We start from the raw sequence: 24,396 nt of genomic DNA on the forward strand, positions 1-24,396 counted from the left end.
GCACCAAGGAGAGCTGGAAAGAATTGTATCACCCACAAAGCCTGCTATTAATTCGATGTAATTTCTCTTTCTAGTAGTGGGCTTAAGGGCTAAGGAGGGGATGAAGAGAAAATGCAAGACTTAGCGCGGAGATGAATGTCTTTCACCCTTGGAAAAACAGAATCCTAGGATGTCGGCGCTAGAAAGGACCCCGGGGATTGCCGCTCCACTGCGGAGGACCTGGGGTCAAGGGCGACTTTCGGGCAGCTGGGGGGCGATCTTGGATGCGTCCGCTCCCCTCCTTGGCCTGATTCATCCTCTGCAAAAGCTGGGGGTCCTTCCAGGTCGCCCCTTTTGATCCTATGCTCCTACCGTCCAACAGCCCTCACCGGGTAGAGGGGAAACTGAGGCTAGGAGAGAAGCAGTTGAACAGTTGACTTTTCACCCAGTTCTCTCGTTCTGAGACTCTCCTCTTCCCTCCTAACAAGCAGGGGATTTTTTTGGCACCCTCAATGCTTACAGTGTCTGACACACAGTTGGTGCTTAATAAATGCTGGTTAATGAATATTCTCAGTCTAGGCTTCCGGATCTGCCACTTACTATCTGTGTGGCCTGGGGCAGGATCATGTCCCCTCTACTTCCTCCTCTGTAAAAGGAAGGGCCACAACGGTCTCTGCCTTCTCACAGCCCTGCTACTTTGGGACTCGGGGCAGAGAGGAAGGGCCTGCACCAAACACGACAGCAAGCCTTTGGGGGCAGAGACCGGGCGCCCATCCACATTCTTGTTCCAAGGAGGAAAGGCCAGGTTTCCCTGGGTGGCCGGAAGAATCCTGCTCTCTCTGCCTTCCAGACACTCCAGAAATGAAGGTCCTGGAGGCCGCTTGTTGTACGCTTGGGGGACAATTCTGTCTGCAGACTGACCACCCCCTCCCCACCACGGAAGCATGAAAAGGAGGGAAGTCTTGGCAATGATTAGCGACTCCACACCGGGTTTCAGTGTAATAAAACGAGTTTATTTACACAGTAACATGAATGCCACAGCGTCCACAGCAAAGTACCACAGCAAACCAGAGCATAGAAGTGCCCCCCAATGACAGGGGGAGGTTTATATATTTATACATCTATAAAATGGGCGACCAGAGAGATGAAGCTTCAGATAACGCGACTGAGACAACAAGCTTTCCGAACAGAAAGCTTCCACAGAGCAAGGGGCAGGCTCGGAAGACTCACTGGAAAGACAATTCCAAGGACAAAAGCCAGAGAGCCAGAGTCTCTTCTGGCGGGTGACCTCGGAGCCCCGATGTCCTGTGTGGCAACAACAGAGAATCCTAACCCAGGGATCTCAGACAGAACCTCGTGAGACTGGCGGAGTGAGGGGTGCCTACTCGGGCTTGAACAAGCGGCGTGAGTTGTTCTTTCAAAGAGGCTACTCTGAGACTTTTGGGTAGGGCAACATTCAAGCATATTTGCTGTGTGCGGGTCCTCACGCACTCCAACCATCCTCTCTCCTCCTCTTCCTCCTCCTCCTCCTCCTCCTCCCTCTCACACATATACACACACACAAGAAGGGCAAAGTGGGTTTTCTGAAATACAATAAAGTTCATAGTAATATATATATATATTTATATATATATGTCTATATATTTCTTCTATGTAAAAAATTTCCAACATCCTCTGAATCCCTGAAACCACCTTGGATTAAAAAAATACAGAGGGTGGGATGGGTGTTAAGAGGCTGGCCCACAGCACGCAGGCTGTCCTTGGCGGGGCGGTGCCCAGATGGGGGAAGGAGGCGAGCATTGGAGGCAGCTCAGATGGAACACGCTTCCCCGGTGCTGTAGCAGCAAATTGAGTTCATTTTGAACAGGCCCGGGCAAAAGGGTGAGACAGCTGGCGAGCCCCTTTCTCCTTCTGGGCACTTAGTAACTATTACATGATGGTAATGTTGAGTGGTAAACACCTCTGCAGGAAGGTTTATAAAAACATTCACAATCCATTAAGAAATCTCCCAAGAATTCTTTAGAACACTACCTACTGAAACCACCATTAAAAAGAAAAAAAAATCCTTCAAATACAGTGTCAAAGAGACGGGCTGTTTCTTCACAAGCTTAGCCCCATGGAACAGCTCCTGACCGTCCCTTCCAGGAGACGCGAGGGAGGGAGGGTTTTTTTAAGGGGGGAAGGGATGGTCAGGTTCCTGGGAACCTTACATTCAATCTAGGGTGGGCTTTTGGGGGGGTGGTTTTCTCCTTTCCTAACACATGACTTTGCTATTAAAAAAATAAATAAAAAAGTTTTTTTTTGTTTTTGTTTTTGTTTTTGAAGGGTGGAGGTGGAATGCCTGTCAACTCCTCTCCCCGGCATCAGCTTTGGCAAAAGCTTTGCCGTAAGCATCGGGGTAAACTGGGCTTCGTGTCTTTGGTACCTTCCCTCCCTAAGGCCTCTGCAACGCCGGCCCCCCGCCAGCCCCTTGGGGTCCTGGGCCCGCCCAATTCCCTGGGGGCCGATGAGGGCGGCCAGCTGGATTTCAGTGCACAGTTAAGAGCAGCGATTGGAGTTCCAGGCTGCCGATAATGTGGGGACTTGGAGTATTAACTCGAATGAGGTAAAATGAACAGCCCAGACAGGAAGAAAGTGAAACAATAAGTGACCCCTTAAGCTGAGCCAGATTTCTGGGGGGGGGGGGCAGCGCTGGGTCCTCAGGAGGCTCTGGGTTCAAATTCTGACTTGACCCACCTTCCTCACTCCTTTGTCCTATGCCGTGATTCTGCTAGATGGGGGAGCCTGGGAAAATGATTCAGCTCTGTCAGCCTCGGTTCCTCTTTGTGTAAGGTACAGAGCAAGAAGAGTGAAGAAGGTGGAAGGAACGTCTCAAACCTGCGCGGCTCCAGCGGCCTCTTGGGATCCTTCGAAATGCCAAAATGTCAGCGCCATCACACTTCTTGTGGTCGGATCCATATTTTGCAGATCATTTGCTTTGCTCTTTAGCTCCTGCTAACTCGTTTAGAGACACTTTGAGCAGAATGTCAGCTCTGAGGAGGAGGCCTGGGAAGGAGGAAGCCTTCTCGAGGTTGGTTTTAGGGGTTTGCAGACGACTTCCCAGCCAGCGTCAGACGACTCATGGCTCGGCTCTGGGAAGCCTGCGGCTGCCCTTCTCACGGTCTGACCCAGAGGCCTTTGGGAGGCCTTTGGAGCCAGGGACTTTCCAACAAGATTTCTGCTAAAATCCAAGAGACACCTCTTCTAAAATCTCTGGGCTTATGATACCAAGGCTGCCCGCTCGTTCGGAGCGTGGAAGCAAAGGGATGAGGTGAATCCACCTTTGTGTTTTCCCAAACTCTAAATAATGTGTTCGATGCTTCCCTTCCCCACTTGCTTTCCCTGCCATGACCCCTCCCCGGGTCTATCACTTGGATACCTTGGCGGGGGATGGGGTATTGGGTCCCTCCACACCTCCCAGCTTCAGCTTCTGAAGCCAGAGCCCAAGACCCTGCCAGAGAACCCAGCTCTGAATTCTAAGCCGAGGCCTGATGGCCTCATCTCCCGGGCGGCTTCCACAGATGTCCATTTCTCCCTTTCCTGCCAGAGACGCTCTTCGCTTCGAGAATCCAAGTTAGCCCCTCTCTGAAAGGCTGCTCCCTCCCACCAAATCTTAAGGCTTCTCAGGACTTGTCTTTTGAGTCACCCTCTTTCCAGAGTAGATTCTAACTCTAACAAGGCACTCACTATGTCACACATCCCATCCCTGGTCCAGGCAGCTCCAGCCCTACTATGCTCCTGCTAACCCCACAGGCTGGAGGCTCGGCCTTCTCTCTCCGGCTTTATCAAAGTGCTTGCTTTAAATGGTGTCCAAAAGGCTGCTTGATTTTTCAATTCTCTTGATATAGATGGAAGTGTCTTGAGTAGAAAGTTAAAGTATTCCAATGAAAAATAAAAAAAAAATCTCTATTTCCAATCAATACTGTCGACTGCAAACTGTAGTCATTACTTCAGAAAACTGAAAGGGCTTTGGCGCTCACCACCCAACCCCTGTGTCTTCTGCGGCCGCCCGAGGTGGAGGAGGATGCTTCCTGCAACTCAAGCACGTTTAAAACATTTGCCACAATCGTGAAGACGAATGAACGCTTTATTCTGGAATCCATTCTGCGAAGATCCCGAGATGTTCTTTCTTCCCTTTCCAAGGCACAGCCAGAGGGAACCCCTTCATCCTTCACCTCTGAGAAGTCCCGGGCCCCGTCTGGCCTGTCCGCATTCACCCCGTGAAAGAACAGCAAGCTCGGCTCGCCCCCAAACAACAGGGGCCGTCACCCGAGGAGCGTCACCGGGGGGGATGGGCGGGCTCCGTCGACAGCGCGCTGCGAGGATCACAGACCTCCCTGGGGAGCCCCCCCCCCACCACCCTGGCTGAGGCTCTCGCCTGGGGCCCCGGGATCTCCCCCTGGTGTGGCCAGTGTTCTGGTGATGAGATCCAAGTCATCACAGGCACACACAGAGCGAGAAAGCTGAGGGGTAAAGAAGGGTCAGGGAGCAGGTGCACTAACATAAAACTACAAAACGTGCCGTGTGCAAGTTGCCAAAAGAAGCAACGCCTTGAATGGAGGGGTCAGTGATGCAAAGGGCCAGGTGGGCTGGAGGACGTGCCTGCTGGGACGGCCCGGGGCCGGGGACCATGGGGCTCTAACTAAAGCAGGGAAGCTAGCAGGTGAGCGGGAGGGCTGGGACAGCCTCTGGGGAGCCCACCCACTTACAGCTCTGAACTCGGGGGCTGACTGGGCTGAGGGGTCATTCTGACCCGGGTAGCCGGCACACGACAGCCAGACCGAGGCCCCAGCCTTCCCCCCGCCAGGGGCTTTCTAGGGGAGATGACCGTCACATACTGGAAGGAAGCACATCACTAACCAACTCCCTTTAACATCTCTTGTTTCCTTTAAAAAAAATAACATTGCAATAAAATACATTCTCCTTCTCCTTTCCTGATCACTCATAGACACCAGTGAATCAAATGAAAGGCTTAAAAAAATCACCCAAGTTTAGAAGTGTTTCCAAGGCCACTAATGTGCTGTGTAATCCTGCACAGTCGATCTGGTCCCCCGACCCATGGGCTCAGCCCCAGGGCCTGGGCGTGGGACGAAGAGGAGGGGAGGCCGCCCCGGACGCGGGAGCCCCCAGGTGCTCGATGGTCCCAGCACATACACATGGTCAAAGTGGCTATTTTGTTTTCAAGGCTGAAGTAAACGGATTACTCACAGTTTTGAATGAAATAAACATACAAACATCCACACATGTAAAAAGCACTCCTATCTGAAGCTCATTTATGTGCCAGGAGAGGAAGGGGGACTCTGGAGGTCTCGCTTCAGGTCAGGTTGCAACGTAAACACTGTAATATACAGCTTTAAAAATACATACAGGAATTGCACATCTATCCATCGGAGAGAAGCACGGGGCTCAGGAGGAAGGCCGTCGGCCCGGCGACGCTCGGTGTCAGCGGGTCCGCGCCACTCCCAGCGCCGTCCTTCTGAGCCACCTCGGGCATGATTTGGAACCTAGTAATACTGAGTGCGGGGCCGGCTGCCTGAGGAGGAGGCTCCGATGGAGAGCAGGCCGACAGCAGAGGGCAGGGAGAGGGTCCGAGGCTTCCGTCGGCAGCTCCCTGCCTCCTCTGCCCGCCGGCACCTCAGGGCCGCCGACTCCCCTCCCTGCACACACATCTTCGGGCTCAGCTGGCAGCCGCTCTGCTGGGGGAGTGCGGTCTGGGGCTGCCGAGAGAAGGAAGAGAGCCAGTTACTGCCTGAGATCGGGGCCCTGTCGTGGGGCTGCCAAAGCCGCCCGCCCTGATGCTAATCACCAACAGCCCCTGGGACTCTGCTCGCCCTCCCAGCCTGGAGGATGGCGTGGGGAGTCACGTCCGGGTGAAAGGTCAGCCGCCCCCCGGACCCACCTGAAGAGCAGAACGATCCACTTTCCTACTCAGGGGCTGCAAGTGGCTAAAGACCCTTTACCCACCGAGGTGGAGGGATGGGGGGCCGGCGGCCCGTCCTCCCTCCACGCCATATGCAGGAAGCAGTCCTGCAGTCCTGGCTCTCTCCAGGCCCGGGGCGAGGCTTACCTGGCCGGGACCCACCCCACCATCTGCCCTACACCAAGTGGCCCTCGGCTCTGCAGGGCGAGGAGCACGGCTCCGCCAGGCTGCGAGAGCAAACGGATGTTTCCACAGGAAAAGAAAGATGGCCTATTCTGAGAGCTCACTGCTGATACCGGGGAGGGGTTAACCCTGTCTGTTGCTATTTAAAATATGACAGGCTGAAAAGCCAGTGAGGGACTATCCAGAAAGGGGGGGGGGGATTTAAACGTAGCTCTCTGTATTCACACCCAAGGAAATTGCTCCTTCAGGGATGTTTTTTTCTCTCATTCATCTCTATTTATAGAAACAGGCTGGGAGACATTCGGGTGGAAGACAACGCGCATGATGGCAGATGAATTTCTGGGGAATTTCAGACTGACTCTGTCCCCCCGTGCGGAGGGCTGGGGGCGGCCCTGCCAGGCGGGCCCGTCTGCTCCGCCACTCTCCCACCCTCCCCCTTCCCGGGCCGGGGGGAGCCTTTCTAAGGGAAGGCGCGCCGGGAGGGCCCAGGGAGGGCCGGAGGGGCCGAGAAGACCCGATCCCACGCACCTTAACGGTGTTGGAGGATGCCGACGATGCAGCCCAGCGAGTCCGTGGTGGCGAAGGCCAGGTACTGCGCGCAGAGCCAGTCTTCCAGGCTGACCCCGCACTCTCTGTCCAAAGACTTCTCGGCGAACTTGATCATGAGCAGGGTCCGCTTAATGTCCAGCCAGTTCTGGAGGACGGCGTTTCTCTGGCCGGGGCTGGCCAGGCTGTGCAGCGTCTGGAAGAGGTCCTCCCGGGGCCCCCAGAGCAGACACTGCAGGATGCCCTTGGCGTCCGAGATGAGGATGCGCTCCGAAGGGTTGGGGTTCAGGAGGCAGCTGGCGAGCTGCTGCAGCCCCCATGAGTAGGGCGAGCGGCAGGGGATGCGGGGGAGGTCGGCGCGCGTGTACTCCTTCTCCTTCAGCTCCGGGTTCTCGTCGAAGGGGTTGGGGAGGTGCAGCATCTCGTAGATCAGGATGCCGGTCTGGAACTCGTCGCACTTCTTGTACTGCGTGGCGGTGATGATCTCGGGCGCCAGGCGGGACTGGTCCCGAAAGACCTCGGGGTCCACCAGATGGCTCTTCTGCTTGGCCTGGGAGAAGTTGCTCACGATCAGTCTGGTCGGGGCCGCGGCGGCCGGGCCGGGCTCGCCCCTTTGGGCGCTTCTGCCGGCCCGGCAGTGGAGGAGGAGCAGGTTCTCCAGCCGTAGGTCGCAGTGCGTGACGTGGTAGGGCTTGAGGTGCTCGAGGCCGGAGCACAGCTGCAGGAGGAGCAGGCACACCTGCCGCTCGTACGTGTCGGGGCTCTTCCCGTGCTGGGCCAGAGACTCCCGCACGAAATCTGCCACGGTGAGGTAGGGGACCTCGCGGGTGATGACCACCACGTGGCTGCGCTGCTTGCTGCCCCTCGGGGCCGACTCCGCGCCCGCGGACGGGGCTCGGTCCCGCGGCTCAGCTCCCTCTTCCTCCTCCGCTTCCATTTCATCGTCTTCCTTCTCGGGGGCATCGGGGTCTTCCCAGGGAAGAAGGCGGACGGGAACTTCGGCTAGGAAATGGCCGCAGTCCTGCTGGATGTTAAAATGAATGGCCAGGCTCTGCCGGACGGCCAGACTGTGGTAATACTGTTGGGACTCTTTAGCTTTGCTTTTACAAATCTGGAAAAAATAAAAAGAAGGGATTAGAAAGGCCTCGGCCCTTTCAATATCAGACTTTAAAAAACACACAGACCTGGACTAACTTGAGAGTCATGGGGGCAGCTCTTTTTGGCCCGGGCCGGGCAACTTGAGGCTCAAGACCTTTCCAACGGGCCTCCCGGAGGCCTTGAAGGCAAAGAGCCATAAAGGAGGAGGCGCCCTCCCTCAGGCTGCTCTAAAAGGCACCTCGGCAGAAGAGGGGCCACGGTGCATGGCTCTGGGCCCCCCTCACCACCGAGAGACTGCACCTGGGGCCTCGGTCCCTCTCCTGTCCGGGAGTCCCGCAGAGAGGGCCCACCCAACAGGTGTTTTTCCATCTTCCTCCCAGCGGCTTCTAATAAACAACTGCCGAAGCGAGTCCAAATAGAATCCCATTCCTGGCTTTTCGCTCCCTCTCCTGACGCTTCCTTAGAGCAGGGCTCGGGGACCATGGATCAGAACCCAGGCTCTTGGGGGCCTATGCCAAGGCAGAAGAGCCACCTCCTGAGGGGGGCCATCCCTCTCCCGTCTTCGGAGCAGAGTGAAACAAAGTGAGGATCATCACCAAAGATTCTGCCAGAGGAAAGCAATACATTCTCTGCCACAATGGCACCTAGTGCTGGAGAGTCCTGGATTCCCTCCTGCCCGACTTTCAGTACCCGAGCAGCCCGTGACAAGTGCCTTCCTTCGGTAGGTCTCAGTGTCCTCATCTACGCAATGACGGTCTCTGGGTTCCCTTCCCTTCCTCTATTTCTGATCATCTGAAATCCTGAGGGTCCAAAGGGAAGCCCTTCATCAGCCTCAATAACCCGACTTTCGGTTCCAGGGCGAATCGGAGAAGCTCATCCTGACCAGCTCCCCTTTAGATAAATCACTTAGTTTTTGTAGCTGCTCAGGCTCCTTCTCTGTGAAATGGGGAGACCGTCTTTGTATTCCCTACTCCCCAGGCTCGTTCTGAGAGAGCATTCCGTAACTCCTACAGCGACAGAGAAAAGGGAGCTCCCCGTTACTGCCGGGTCCCCCACTCCTCCGCACCCCTCAAAAACGATCCGAACAACCAACAGTCCTAGCATCCGGGCCTTTTGCTAATAAGGGCAACAATGGGAGACGGAGCTCTCCACGCCAGTGACTGAACCAGGGATTAAAAGCACATAAGCAGCCTTTCTGGCCCCGCCGACCAGGTGAATCCCTTCATTCCAATCTCTCCTCAACCTGAGGGTGCTTCCCGACTCCATAAACATCAAAGTCTTCCCAGCAACACAGCAGCAGTGTTTACTTTATCTGTTTATCACAGTCACACAGAAAGGAAGCAAATTTATCCGATGCATTTTCTAGTCAATTTTATTTAAGAAGAGAAAATACATCATTTTCTTAGGAGGACGGGAACAGCGGACCCCCAGTTCTGAGGAATCTCACCCTCTGATTTCCATTCAAACGTACATTTTCTAAGAGATGACCAAAGGCAAGGGAGTCTCCAGGGAGAGAAGCCGCTCTCTCATTTACGGTATGTATACATATTTATTGCTGCCGAGTGCCTCACTGCCAGTGATAGGGCCATAGGAATACAGAGACAAAGAGACATCATAAAACAGTCGTTCATTGGGGCTGACTGCAGAGAGGCAGCAGGGTGGAGACTTACAGGAATAAAGGTCAGCTCTGGACTCCAGGGTCCACTCTGACCCCCTACTCAGCGGGCCTCTGGTTTCTTCATTAGCCTTGGGGGGAGGGGTGTGAGAAAGGGGCTTGGCCAGTAAGGCTGGGATTCCCACAGAAGGAGTTGGGGCTCTTGAAGAATCCCCCACTCCCCAGTCACAGCTGGCCTCTGTGGTGGGGGTGGCCCAGTGCTCTTTGAAGGTGGGGCTGTTTCTCACTTGGTCCTTTGGTCACTGTGACCTTCCCCCATCTCCCTTTGCCCTGCTAGGAGCCTCATCCCAGATGGGCTTGCTTGGGTTGGCTGCCATGCCGGCCAGTGCTAGGCCCAAGGCTTGTGCTCATCGGCCTGCCTTCCATCATTTCTGTGGGATGCTGATTAAGGCACTTCTTACGTGTGGCTCGTGCTCTTTCAGAGTTCCTCCACCACCATCACTTTGTGATGCAATAAATAGCCTTCCAAGGTCCATTTGTGGAGAAGACTAAGCTCTCCAGCTGAAAAGGCCTGTCCAAAGGTTGTGAGAGGGTCAGAGGCTCCTGGCGGCTAGTCTAGCAAACTCAGTCTCTAGATGGGAAAAATAAGGTTCAAAGCTTGGAGTCCCACGGCCAGAAAACAGCCCCAGTGGGTCCTTCATTCAGGTCTGAACTGGAAGGAGGACTGGGGACCCCTCACTTCCTAGATGAGCAGAGAGCCTCAGTCAGGAGGGTCCTCAGCAGCAACCCTGGGCTGAGGGGCCAGCATGGAGTCTCACCCCCAATTCTGTGCCTGACGGAACCCAAGAGCTTTCATTCCCACATCCCTGGCTTAGTAACTTGTATTCAGAACCGTGCAGAACTTAAATATTAACTTCAACAAGTCCAAAGACATCATCAAACCCTTATTCTCAAATACCATCTAGAGACCAAATGACCAGACTGCAAATCTAGAGAGCGCTTCCTAATTTTCCAAACACTTGCATGAACACACGTCTCTTAGGGCTGAAAATGAGATGAAGCCATAACTGTGAAGTGCTTAACAAAATAAATAAAAACAAAATAAAACTTAGGTGATGTTGTGATGTGGTTTTCTAAGTTACCATCTGCCTGCAGGGCCCCTTATGTATGGGCTGGTGGCCTCTGTTTCTATCCGAGTTTGGGTCTGCTGGTGAAAGGGGAATTTTTATTTGTATAGGAATGAACCTTGACAGTCCTAACGAGTTCCCTTCTCATTCAGGTTTGATGATGGTGTGAGCATTAAACATTTGTACATTTTTACAATAAGAAATCAGGAAGAAAACCATTTTTTTGTTGTTGTTGTTCTGAGAATTCTAGTCATTTTTCTTTTGTGTGCTCCCTGAAGGAGATTTCTGGGAAATTATGCTGCTTGTGGATCTGTCTGGAAGCAGAAGAGGGTGGTCATTGCCCACGACCTCCATCTTCCCACAGATGCCATGTCCTGATCATTTGGTCAACGTGCTGGCAGAGGTCCGTGTGTCAGAATGCAAGGGGAATGAGGATCTGCTTGTAGAAGGCAATGAGGGGAGGGGCGGGGGGAGATGATTAAATCTAACCAAGCTGACAAAATCTCTCATCAAGCCAAGATTCGCTGGGATATCCACAGCTTTGAAGCCTGCAAACAGGGGAAGCCATGCTCATTTGGATTACTTTTTTCTTTAAACCTCTAGGTTTGAGTGGATAATAAAAAGATGGATACTCCCACCTGAACTTATGCTTCACTTCTCAGATCAACTCCAGCTGAACTCTCAAAATGATTTACAAAGAAAGAAATGACGAATCGGTCAGTCATTTGGCTGTGCTGATGGGAGGGAATGGGCTCCACACAGACAGCTCTGCTGAACAGGCCAGCATCGCCTAATCTCTCTATCTTGCAACATTTAGAAGAAGACTAATGGGTCAATGATTTTAAGGGTAAATGGAAGGAGAATTCTGGGCCGAGAAACAGGGGAAAAATACCAGGGCTTCTAATTGGTTTAGCCCCATCAAAACAGTCACAATTAAGCACACAGACCTATGGAGATTTCCATAATCGGATTTCTCATATGATGGGTATCTCATAAATCTCTATTATGGAGCCCACTATGATGTTAATTTAGATAGGAGTATTAAATTCTAAGAAATAATGTTCTATGCACTACATAGTAGATCTTTTTCAAATATTAATAACTTGACTGTTTTAGTTTCTACAAACCTAAATGACCTGCCTCGCAATGATAAATTTCTAGCCCCAAAGAGTTATCTGAGAAAGCAAAGTATTGTTGCTAGGACAAATGGACAATATTCTGTCCCATTCTTTCTTCTGCCTGGTGTTTTATTCTATCCAGGGAATGAATTCACTTCTTGAACCTCCCGAATGAGCTCTGAATTCAGCCTTTTCATTTTTTATTCTTTTGAAAAACGTTCAAGTCCCTTCTTCAGTATAGGGGTGGAGCTCAGACAATAGTCACAGGGTTGTTTCAGAGTAATCTTGACGGTCCCTTGACAATCAGGAGCTCTTTCTGTAGGCCTGCTGGCCTTTCATCATTCTGAAGTAGGAACAAACCATAAACTTCAAAGGCTTCATAATATACTACAAGACTGTTCCTTTTGTAATGTGTAAGTAAATGACTTCCCTCCTTTTTCTTTCTGATGCTTTTTTCCCCCAAGAATTCTGGGAAATAGTTTAAAAACTGCTTTGAACCTGAGCAGGTTCTGTGCTGGACATTTCTTGAACAGGAAGGGAAACCTCGCTGGCAAAGCACTTGAGAGAGCATCCCTAACACAGTACTGTGCCTGCCAGGGCATAAGCACTCCTGCTGACGTCCGTTTCTCCCCGTCACAGTGGTACCCAAGAGCAGCATGCAAGGTAAACCTGGGATGCTGAAGAGTTTGGGGGAGGGTGAGGACAGCCCGTGCTCAGGGTCCCGAGGACCTCGGTTCTCTCTGGCTCTCACTTCTAGCGAAAGAGGCAATTGGCTGGTTGGCTGGGCGGCTGATCCACAAGCACCAACGCAAGAGCAGCTGGACGCTCGGCTGGTTAAGAAGGATCCCAGGGCAAAAGGAAGCAGGGGGAGAATGCCAGTCACTCTGACTTCCAGATCTTTTCTTCTTTAAGATGCTGCTGCTGCAAGACCCTGGGAACAAGCCTGATACTCAAATGCCGGAGGGCAGAGCTCAGCATGGCGACCTCTGCTCAGAAGAGGGAGAAGAGAAACTGGCGGGAGCAGTCTCAAGCTGCATTTCCCTACAATCTTTGCACATGCAGTTTAGCAATAGAAACAGCAAAGATCTGTCGAACGGTAAATAAAACCAGAAGCCTCGACTGGTGAGAGGAAGGTCTTCCTGCAGTCTCGCTGCACATGCAATCTCTGAAAACTTTAATGGATGCTGTTCCTTTTGGAGCAGGCCCCACGTCGGTGTTGCTCATGGCAACTGCTCTGCCCACCTCCCAGGCAAAGTGCGGCTGCTGATTTTCGAAGAACTGCCCACGCTTGAGGCTGGGATTTTTAAAGGAGAGCTCGAGCCCAGGTGTGGGAAGGTGACCGCCCTCTGTGCCTGTGCAGTGTGCGACTACAAGCGCGAAGCCCTCAGCGGGCTGCCTGAAGAGGATCAAAGAGGATGGCTCTGTTGGGGGTCAAGGCCAGCCAATGCTCACCTCAGGTCAGGCACAAACGGTCCGTGGAACTCTTCTCTCAATCTGCGCCTCCCGTTTCTTTTGAGCTCCTGCAGTTCTGCGGCGCTCACTGCGCCTTCTCTGATTGGCCCGTCTCACTGGTCCTGGGCCAGCGTCTCCCACGTCTCGGTCAGTTCCCAAATTCTTCCGAGAGCCCTTGTATTGCTGCTTCTGCCCTCCCTGCGAGCGCCTGCCCCGAGTCCTCAGACAAGCGTCCGTTCGAACACTGTGGCCAGCCCGGCGGGGTCTGGAGGCTTGGCAGTTCACTGGAGAATGGACCTCAATGGCTGGCACTTGTCCTGCCAGGAGACCTTCAGAATCTTCCCAAGACAATTACATGGAAGCGCTTTGGCCCCGTGGCACGGCAGCCTGAACCCACCGAGGCCGGCACCTGGCTCTGCAGACCTTCCGTGGGTGGGTTCCTCTCGGCTCTCTCACTTTCCCTCGGAGCCTCCCAAACCCGGAGCTGGCTCGGGTAGCGCATGCGTCCACCTCGTTATCAGTGTGGACATCCCCGGGAAGCACCTGGGAAGAGAACTCATCGGCAGCAGGGGCTGAGGCTCCGGGTATGGTTGGTGCAGTGCTGGGGGTGGAGACACCTCTGCAGATGGACCCGTAGGACCCGGGGCTGGGTCACTCTCTGCTTGCGGGAAACACCGGGCCCAGCAGCCAAGGAGGCAACATCCATGTGCTGGCAGGGGGTGCTCTTCTGCCTTGGCCTGGGCATTTTAGTGGGCTCGGTGAACCTTCAGTGAGAGGGGGCTTGCCAGGCGGGAACTGCTGAGTGACGCAAAGGAGAACCGCAGCGGACCACGATCGGGCACTGCCGGGCCAGTCTGCCGATTACACAAAGGCGCAGGCACCCGAGGAAACCCCGAAGCCCCCAAAGTGACCCCAGCCCCGCCGTGAGGAGGGTGACTGACACAGCGCCCAGCCCAGCTGTGGTGAATGCCCCAAAGGTGCCGGCTCTGTGACCTGCTGGGAAGGCCTGGCCCTCGCCCCGTCCTGTGACTGGCCACTTCCACTTCCTCTCCTCTCTGGACCTCGGCTCTCTCTCAAGAGGACCTGTGGTGGGGTGGTTTTTTTTTTTTTTTTTAAACAATTTTTAACATTTTTATTTAAAATTTTGAATTCCAAATTCTATCCCTCCCGCCCTCTCTGAGATGATAAGCAACCAGAGATTGGTTATACACGTGTGATTATGTAAAACATTCCCACGATGAGCCGTTTGGGCTCTCGATCCGACGATCCTATGATTTAGGGAAATTGAAGGCACGGTACCTCGGAGCTTCTGAAGCATTACACTACAGAACTAAATTTACAAAGGGACAGTCCAGAGCGCACACTTTTATATGGTATAAATGTGAAAATTGGGATAATAACACACATTATGAATCATTTGATGAGGAAAGGAGATTGAGATAGAAAATCATGGTACTGAAGTAAGAATTAGACTAGATAAGAGAAAATGGGATTTGAATCTTAGCTCTGCCACTGAACCAGCAGTGCAACCTTGACCAGCCACATATACACAGCTTCCTTGCTCAAAAAGGAAGCTGGGGGCCTGATCTTGAAGACCACGGTGGTTTCTTCCATCTCTAACAAGCCAGGATGGGCCTGGGGGACAGGCACTTGATCTTACTAAACTGATTATATGAAGGGTGGATAAATGGTACCTGGGTCTAAACTAAAAAGCATTCTATGTAGTGAGGATGTACTAGGAAGTTTGGGGAGGGTCATATACTTTAGGACTTCAATTCTTATAAAAATGTCCATTCTCAAGAAATCCATTCTTATGCCTACAAGAGAAGTTTACTCCCTTAGAATTTACTATCTTGTACATATCTTACATCTTGGGGATTCTCCTTATAATATATATTGGAACCTAAAAGAAACTTCCATTCCTAAGTTAAAATGGCAGGACGTTTGAATGCAAGGGGAGTTTTTGTCACAGTTGTACAGATCGGGAAAAGCAAGGGACAAAGTCGTTTGAGAATCTGCCGAGAGTCAAGATTAGAAGTCACTTTATTTGATGTTCTTGGGAGCTGAGACTATACATGGGATCTTGCATGAAGTGAAAGGTGAAACAACCTTTGGCTCCCTTGAGGACTCTACTTCTGGGTTATGACCCAGGCCACAGGATGGCACCAATGTGTGGCAACCGTGTTGGGTACTTTGGAATGCATTCGGCCCTGAAATGAGGTGGCTACTGAGCGCCAGTGGCTCAGAATACATGTGAGCCGTTTGGGGTGGGAGAGGAGAGAAGTTCTGCTGATTCATCACTGTACATAGTTTCAGTGTAGAGAGTTTTATGTTAAATTAAGAAATTGGAACTTTCGGTTCCTTCCATGTCAATAAGCTAGTAATTAATTACCCGTGTCTATAGCTAGAAATTCTGACTAGTCCCAGTTGTTTTTCTTAATGCTTTTTCAGTTAGTATCTTGCTTTCTCAGCATCCTCTGGAAAAAGATAAACTGGGATTCTGCAGCCTAGAGGGCTAGAGAAGATGCTGGTCTCCATGGTTCACCTGGATTGTTCCAGACTTTGAGCCAGGTATTTGGGAGAGCTAAAAGCTAAGAAATCATTCTGCTCTAATAACAGGCACACCGGTTTTTCCCAGAACCTCACTTCTAAAGGGTTTAGCAGGCTGCCGCTAAGGCAAGGATCTGCAATGCTCTGTGGACTTTAGACAGAACAGCAATTAACTGATAAATTTTATTAGTTGTATTATTATTAGTTTCGATTTGTTATGGTCCTCTGGAAGTAATTTTGGTCAGATTTCCTGGAAGGCACTTAGCCAGGCCGCTGTGACAGTGTAGTTAAGTTACTCAGGCTCTCACTTGAGGAAAGGCCTGCTTATCAGAAACAGTAGTTCCAAAGGGCACGGTCTATATATGGTCCAAAGAATGGAGAATTATTCACTGTGAGACCTTGGACAAAGCACTTAACACACTGGAAGCCTCAGTCTCCTCATTTCTAAAATGAGGGAGTTAAATGAGATGATTTAAAGTCTTTTCAAGCTTTGGCCTGAGATCCTAGAAAGCAACTCACCAATGGGAACAACGGGACTGGGCTGGGGACGCTATTTTGGGGCCCACAGATGTTGTCTTCTGATTTTACTGCTTTTCTAGCCAAAGGTCTATTCATTATCTTCACTGAGATTTGGGAATAGAAAGGGGTTAAGTTTATGTGAAACATCTATAGCACTGTATCTGCTACAGACTCCCCTACGTGCACATACACATACAAGTAACAAGTGGGGAAGGGATCAGTAGCCACAACAAGAATCAATCACAGATTCACATAATTCAGTGCTGAAGAGACACCACAGGCTACCCAATTCAATCCCTTTGACACAGAGAGAAACTGAGGCCCAAAGTAGTAAAAATATGTACACAGGCCATTAAATACTTCTCTTGCTATCCAAATGTCTGCTCTGTCTTGATCTACTCCACCAATATGAGTGAATGAGCTTAAATCAAAACTATATCCCTTTGTCACTGTAGGAATATAAGCTCTACCTTCCAGCCTGATTAACACCCCTTCCAGCCAACCAGGTTACCCAATAATGTCTTTATCATTGATGGTTATGTAAACAACCATTTACTCTCCAAAAAAGATTCTGGTTGGCGCCTCTGTCAATGTGCTAATATTCAGTTAAGACGGGTCTGGAGTTGGCTGAATGGCTGGACTCACAAAGAAACCTCCTTAAGCGCCCCATATCAGCCTGGAAGGAGGTTTCCTGTGGAATGGTCCATAATTATGGACTTGCCCTTTTGCTGTTTGGCATTTTAATCAGTGACTTGGATAACCACACCGATAGTAGGTTTAGCCACTTTGATAGCAGACAGCACCGAGATGGGAAGGGCAGTAACATGTCTGATCACAGAGTTTGGATCTCCCCATACCTCAAGGGTGGGCCAGAACATGGCTCGTAAACCAGAGAGCCATAAAGTCTTATGCTTGGGTTCAAAAATTCAACTTGACAATTATAAGAGGGAAGATGGGGAAAACCTTTGCCCACTGTGGCCATGCCTGTTAATGTGCAAACAGCCCATCCCTCACCATTCAGACACGCTAATGCGGTGCCACAGAGAGTCAGTTCGTGGGAACATAAACACTGATTATGGCTACTGTTGGGAGGTCGAAGGAATTTGCTGGAAAGAACATTGCTTTGGGAATGAAAGGAAAACTGGATGGAGATAATGTGCAGATTTTCTGGCAATCTGAAGATGGGATTCTTTGAGATTGTCAGTAATTTGTAGCTTTCACTCAAGACTGCAGATGTATAACCTTCTTTTCCTTGACAACGAGAAGGGGGAAAACCCTGAAGGGGAAGGCACTGTCCTGGAGACCCCTGGCTCGACTCCAGGCTTGGCTGTTTGTTACCCCTGGGACGGTGGGCAAGCCGCTCAATCTTTCCAGGGCTGGGTGTCCTCATTTGTAAAATAAGCAGATGGAACTATGATCTTTAAGTTCCCTACAGTTAAAAGCTCCATGGCTGGAATAACAATTGTGAAAAGCAGATCCTACGGATTGTCCGACTACAGCAGAGAAGTGCGTGAAGTCCATCCCGTGCGCCAGGCCCCGCGGGAGACTCTGGGGTACGGAGACAAAAATAAGGCCGTGCCGTGAAGGGGAAAGTTGTCATCGAAATAATCAAAATCCAACATTACGGCTAAAGACTGAAATGGAATAAACATGTGGGAGAAAGCCCTAAAAGCCCAGGAGTCAATCCCTTGCTCGAATGACAGAAGAGTTTCTCTTGGAAAGCATTTCTCTCTCTGAGCACTCAGGCCAGCAGGCAAAGTTCTCAGCGCTCAGCCACTGTCTCAGGTGTGTATTATATGGAAACCCTCTGGTCATAAATAAGGTTACGAAACTCTGAACACGGATTTGTCTCTATGACACTTTCAAGGTCACTGATCCCTTGACCCCAAGTCCCGCCCTTGGGCAGCACACCTAGGAGGCAGTTAGATGCCCAGGAATCAAAAGCTGCTCTGAACGCCTCTCCTTCTTGGAGCCTTAAGGAAGGGGCTTTGTTCTGTGATCCCCAGTAAAACGGGGATACGATTCTTGCTCTGATTTATGGGGCAGTCGTGAGGAAAGCCCGCAATCCTCCGTCATCCACAAAGTGCTGAGTAAATATGAGCGAGGCTACAGTTTATCAAGAGCATGAAAGCACTTTTTTAAAAATAGAAGGATGACTAAAACACGTACGAGCTGGTCAGTGGCTGGTCTTTCTCTGGAAAGATGGAGATCAGGGTTCCTTTGGCTACGGGACCCGTGACTGCTAATGCAGGCATTCCCCGCGCCGAGGCAGATCCTCACACACCTAGGCCTTGCTTGGGATCACTCTGTCAGTAAATGCCACGGGCGGGATATGACCCCAACCCTCCTTGCTTCCCAAGGCCACCCCGCCTCGATCACACTATGCTGTGCTACTTTTCTAATATTTTCCATTGTTCTATAATCCGTCCTGTTTCTGGGAAGGCCCAGAGGCACCGTCATCAAAGAGAGTTACATTAATTATTTAAGTAACGCATCCTTCCCCAAACCTGCTGGTAACTCACATCCTATAACCACCTACCACCTGTTCTTTGCAGATTACTTGTGTATCGTTACAAATAAGAAAATCGATGCCCAACCATTGATTTGGAAAGGAGACAAGATTGCCAGGCAATACCACATAATGTCCTCTGAGCCCTGTTCTCCGTCATTCTGAGGGAAGAGAGAGTCTGAGGGCCCTCCTTGAAATAGATGTGATCTTAGAACAGGTAGGCCAGATGGGCCACCGTCACTCTGCGCACTGACGGGGCAGCGCTTCGTGTCACCTATTACCTGAAAATGTCTCCTCTGGCAATATGCTCCATTACCCACAGAGAAGCCGCCTCTCCTGCAGTTTGCTTTCGGCTTAATGTGTGTGTTAAATAATAACTGGTTTTCAGAGCATTTCACAAACACTGACTCACTTGACACGACAGCATGCGGCTATAAGGAGAGGAGCCTTGGGCCCGAGTGGAACTGGCCACGCCGTTCCCTCCACCTCCTGGGCGCCTCCCTCATCTGCAGAGGGAGGTAGGGCAGGGTCACATCCCATCCTCCCCGAGGACCTTTGCAGCTCTCGCAGTCTGTGGAACACTTAATTACGAAAAGGTCTCGGCGAGAAAACTGCAGAGAATGGAGCTGAGAGGCTCTGGGAGCAATCCAGGTATTACCTTGACAGGTAAAGTGATTGTTTCCAACACACGTTAAAGGTTCGTAGAATAGCACATGTCCTTTAGACCCAGATGCAGATGGAACCACCACCTAGCTATGGTAATCGTTCTGGAGCTGAAGAACAGAATTAATGAGCAGGGATTATGAAACTGGAAAAATCTAGCATTTGTGGGCTCTCCTTGCACTCCCTCCAACCCCGCCCTCACTGTGTCCTCATCACCATGACACGATCCATCACGCATCAGGGAACGGTTCAGAAGCTGTTGTGGCCAACAGCTCCATCACTTGGCAGCTGACCTTTCTCTGCTCCTCGGGAGGCTGGGCCTCTCCTGCTTGGGGCGGGGGAAGGGACACCACCAGAGCTTGCATTCCACTCACCTGAGCTTCAAGAACCCAGGATCTCCCCCCTGCATAAGGAGGCTCCAAAACAGACCGTCAGCAGATCACAGAGCACTTAAAATATGGCTTTTAAAAAATGCATCTTTTAATAAAAAGTCACAACATAAAGACCAGCAGCTGGGATGTGGGGGGGACCTCGGAAGAACATGAGCAAGCTCCTGCAGCCTCTTTGGGGACTCAGAAGAAAGAAAAGAGACAACAGGAGTTGGGGGGGGGGCGGGGGCGGGGCATGACGATGAACCACAGACCCAGACTAGTTTTTCATGTAATAAAGGTTCCTGCTCTTACAATTTCCAGCAAATTTTAAAATGTTTTAAGCAATGCCCACGACCGCCCGATGAGGCCGGCGGAGCCAGCAGGACTAGCTCCATTTCGAAGATGGGAATGCTGACCCTGGCTAATGAATCACCCCAAATGACATGTCCTGGAAGGGGCAGACCCGGGCCCGATCCCCAGGCCAGGCCTCTTCCCCCTTGGGGTCTCGGGTCTGTCAGGGAGGTCCTCAGCAACGCGCCTGGCACACATTACTATGTGCTTCCTGAACCTGTGGAACTGACCCGAGCTTTCACTTGAACAAGGGAAGGCCCAGGAAGGGATCGGAGTCAGCCTCCCAGTTAGAAGTAAAGCAGCTCCCGGAAGCAGGCTCCCGAGCTCCGCTCGCCGTTCTGTGACTAGGTCTGCAGAAGGACACAAAGGGCGCCCAGCCTCGGCCGCCATCGCCTGCCATTTCTAGGTCCCCTGAAGGCCTCGTGCTCGAGGGCTGAAGCCTGTTCTCCTTCCTCCCCACCCAGCCTTCCCTCATCCCTCCCACAGCCAGGCTCTCACAGCTCTTACCTACATCACTGTAATGTTCCCCCAACGGGCCCCCACAACACAGGTCCCCCTCCTTATGCTGGAACAGGTCTGACCTGTGGCCTCCGCTCTGGGCTACACACGGGCTCTTCTGTTCAGCTCTGAAAGCTTCTCTCTGGGACACACACATGCGCCTCCACCTCCTGTCTCCGGGCCTTTGCCCTGGCTAGCCCCACGCCCGGGGCGCCTTCCCCCCTCGCCCCTTCTCTTCCTTTAGGATGCTGCTTGAGGGCCAGAGTCCTCCCTCCCGGGCCCCCTGGGGCGGCCTCCTTACCTTGACGGCGTAGCTGGTGAGCGGGTCTTTGGCGTAGGAGGCCGGGTAGTAGACGGCGTCGCCGGCTTCGCAGCAGGGCCTGTCGCTGGTCAGCCGGAAGTCGGACCAGCTGTCCACCCCAAAGCGGAGCTGGTCCTTCTGCCCGGCCATGAAGAGGTCTTCGCACTTGAGAGCCAGCTTCCTCAGGGCGTCACTGTGCAGGCTCCGGATCTTCCCCACCACCTCCTCCCGGTTCTCGATGCCGCGGTAGAGCACCGTCCTCTGGGGCTTGGGGGCGCTCCGGCCCAGCTTGCCCTGAGGCCCCCGCCGGCCCGTCAGGGACTCGGTGCTGGTGCAGAAGCGCTCCCTGGCGCCCAGGGCGGTCAGGCTGGAGGCGCTGCGGGCCGTGGTGCTGGCGCGCCTGTCCTTGGGCAGCGCCCTGTCCAGCGAGTCGCAGGACTCGTTCTCCAGGCCCTTGAGCTCGTAGCTGAGGGAGGAGCCGGCGCTGCTGGCGTCCCAGTGGGCCTCCATGTCGTAGGTGGGGTTGGCCAGGAGGCACAGGCTGTTCTCCAGGGACTTGTGCAGGTCTTTGGGCAGAGGCTCCGTGTTGGCCCTCAGGATGGTTTTCTTTGGCAGGGGGGGTGGCGTGGCCTGGGAGGGGCGGGCCACCTCTTGCTCTGGGGCTCCCCCGAAAGCAATGGCGTCATCCACGGCCCCCTTTGGCTGGCGAGGGTGCTTGGGGGGGATCATGGTGGCTCTGGATTGCCCTGTTGAAAAGAATAACACAAAACATGATCAAGAGGAAAAGCACTTAGGGGCCCTGTGACCTGGGGGCCCAGCCGGGAAAGCGGGGCCCGCTCTGACAGAGACGCCCCCATCGTGCTCACTTGCTTTGTGACGGAGGAGATGGCAAGTACCAAGGCGTATTCCGCGCCTCTCCCAGGGAAGGGCTGTGCTTGTATTCAGAGAGGAGTCGGTTCCCCTTGCTTTTAATCTAGAACTCCTGCTAGAACCGAGATTTTCCCCATTTAAATTGTGCGGAAAAAATCTTCAGGCAAAAGGGGAAGGGGGCAGTCAAGGCCCAGAGCAGTGAGGGGGAGGGTGCAGGGCCTGGCTGGGGGGGGGGGGAGACTACACAAGGCTTTACATCTCAGCAAGAGTCTGACCTGGAAGAGGGTGCCCCGAAGATCCCGTCGCCGAGGGGCGCCCACGGAAGGCCGGACCGAGGCGCAGGGAGAGCTCCCCGAGGAGGCTGCCGAGGGGGCAGGGGCAGTCAGTGCCACCCGTGGAGAGGGGGCGGCCGGGGGAGGTTGGAAGTGGAAGAGCTCCCTCCCTAAATGAGCGGTTATGAGAGGTTGGGGAAGAAGAGCCAAAGATAATTTCTAGGTTCCGCGTACAGGAGACAAGAGACAGGAGAAGGAAGGGCAGGTCTGGGAAGGTGATGAGCTGGGCGTTAGGCGGGTGGAGTCTGAGCTGGGAGGCCGGGGGGCAGCCTCGGGCAGGTCTGGAGCTGAACAGAGAAGGGCCGAGGGGCTGCGGCCAGAGCGAGCCCTGTCAGCGCTTTGGGCCTGGGGCCTGAAACGAACCCGAGGGAAGGAGAGGCGGGATGAGGACTGCAGTTACCAGAGCAACAGGACTCGAGCCCTCCAGTCCCTCAAAACTGCCATTTTAAACCCTCCCCAGTGCTGGGAGCAGGAGCGCGGACACGGGGGTCTTTCGCCACAAAGACTGCGCATGTGCGTGTGGGACGGGCTGGACGCCCACGTGAGCGCGTGTTACATGTGTGTGCGCCAAGCGCCCTGGCGGGTCTGGTGCCAGTCAGGGAGGAGACGTAGGAGTCACACTCTGGACCTGGCTTCTGGGCTCGGGTTCCTCGTTTGCAAAGCGGGAGGGCTGGGACAGGTGATCTCGGATGGCTCTTAGGGGTTCTAAGGGCTCCCACGGTCATGTCCATTCTTCCCAAAGCAGTGGCTGCCCCCAGTCCCTTTTGGGGAAGGGAAAGAACACCGATATAACATATACTGTGGTCAGACGTGGGAGCAGAGAGGAGTGGAGTGGACCCAACAATGGGCCCAGAGTCAGGGAGGCTTGAGCTCAAATGTGACCTCAAAGATTTGCTAGTTGTGTGACTCTGGGCAATGCATTTAACCCCATTTGCCTCAGTTTCCTCATCTGTAAAAATGGGCTGGAGAAGGAGTGGCGAAGCTCGCCAGTATTTCTGCTAAGAAAACCCCAGATGGGCACAAAGCATGTGCTAGGTGCTTCTGACTGCTTTACAGAGACGCTCCGCAAGGCAGGGGCCATGCTTATCCCTGCACGACAGCTGAGGAAACTGAGGCAGGCTGTCGGAGACCAGAATTCCAGGCTACCTGCCCTGTCCTCTGCCACCAGCCGCCTTTCTGGCTTCTACGGGGGATGGAGGAGCAGATACCACAGGGTTCCGGCTCTGACCCCGACGGTCCTAATGATGTAGGGTTCTGCAGCAGTCGCACTAAATTGCCGCTCCAAGTGGTTGTTTTTCGTCTTTTGGGGTAAATAAATTATGATCTTTGAGAAATGACTTTAAGACATTAATGCCCACAGAGATCATTCATCTACCTCAGGCAGAAGCTGGCAGGCCGTTTCCACCTCGACTACAGAACAGCCATGGCCCACAAGGACCCGGCTTCTCCCTGGAAGAACACGCCGCCAGCCACCAGCAGCTCCCAGACTCACTGGCCGGGGCGGGCAAAGAGGGCACACGGAGATGCTACAGACATCGTGTAATCGATCCGGGGGCACAGCGCCGCTCCTATGGGTCCCACAGACTCAGCAAATGGCTCCCAGAGAACCAAATAACAAAGAGAAGCGACCAGGGATAATGCAGCACAATGGCCCCTTGAACCAAGGCAGGCCACCCCCCACAGACTCGCTGGTAATTACAACAACGCATTCCGTTTCACCGCAAAGGGCTTGTAAACGGCCACAATCTGCACAGGGAGCGGAAGATCTCCCAGCCCCCTCCTGAAAGGCGCCCGTATTTTTTGACAATATGGGGAGCTCTATTATAGAGGATTCTGTGGGGCTGGAAGTGACCCGTTATTAAAAGCATGTGGGCTGTAGGAGGAAGCGCCCTGCAGCTGACTGAACAGGAACTCGCACGCCTGGAGATCCCACCCCTGCTGCCCGGGAATCCCAAAGGGAAAGAGGGGGATGGCATTCGCTAAGTCGTCCAGCCCACTTCCTGGAGGGACTGGGTCTCCCCACGGGATCCATGAGCCCTCTCCATGTCTGGGCTTCTGGGAGATGAGAGAAGTACAGGTTATTCCCGGAGAGACAAGTCTCCATTCTTGAATATCTAGTGAGCCTGGGCTTTGAGAGATGGAAAGGCCGGCCAGTAACGAGCAGCAGAGATGCTGACTGAAAGAAGTTCAAGAAGAGCCTGGGTTCTTTTCTGTGTGTGTGATACTCTGTGGCTGAGATGAACCCAAAGCTGTCAGACTTTTGCTGGCCTGCCTGGGATCCTTGAACGTGAACAGACTATTTCTCGACCAACAGTCCCTGCTATGCTGTGTAACCAAAGGGATAGTCCAGAACAA

The 24,396-nt window shown here is 52.8% G+C and overlaps 1 protein-coding gene across 3 annotated transcripts in view; it reads right to left on the reverse strand.

Annotated features, from left to right (window-relative positions):
• Window positions 1-970: 970 nt before the first annotated feature.
• PEAK1 (pseudopodium enriched atypical kinase 1) overlaps window positions 971-24,396 on the reverse strand; it is a 254,170-nt gene continuing 230,744 nt past the window's right edge. For all 3 annotated transcript variants that reach the window (XM_051982512.1, XM_051982513.1, XM_051982511.1), the window contains 3 exons: window positions 20,840-21,585; window positions 6,650-7,778; window positions 971-5,735 (listed from right to left, as the gene is read on the reverse strand). In XM_051982512.1, the coding sequence (XP_051838472.1) occupies window positions 6,651-7,778; window positions 20,840-21,585 (1,874 nt within the window). In that variant the 3' untranslated portion in view covers window positions 971-5,735; window position 6,650. The remainder of the gene's footprint in view (window positions 5,736-6,649; window positions 7,779-20,839; window positions 21,586-24,396) is intronic.

This window comes from Antechinus flavipes, chromosome 2, assembly GCF_016432865.1.
Source record: "Antechinus flavipes isolate AdamAnt ecotype Samford, QLD, Australia chromosome 2, AdamAnt_v2, whole genome shotgun sequence".
NCBI classification, from domain to species: Eukaryota; Metazoa; Chordata; class Mammalia; order Dasyuromorphia; family Dasyuridae; genus Antechinus; species Antechinus flavipes.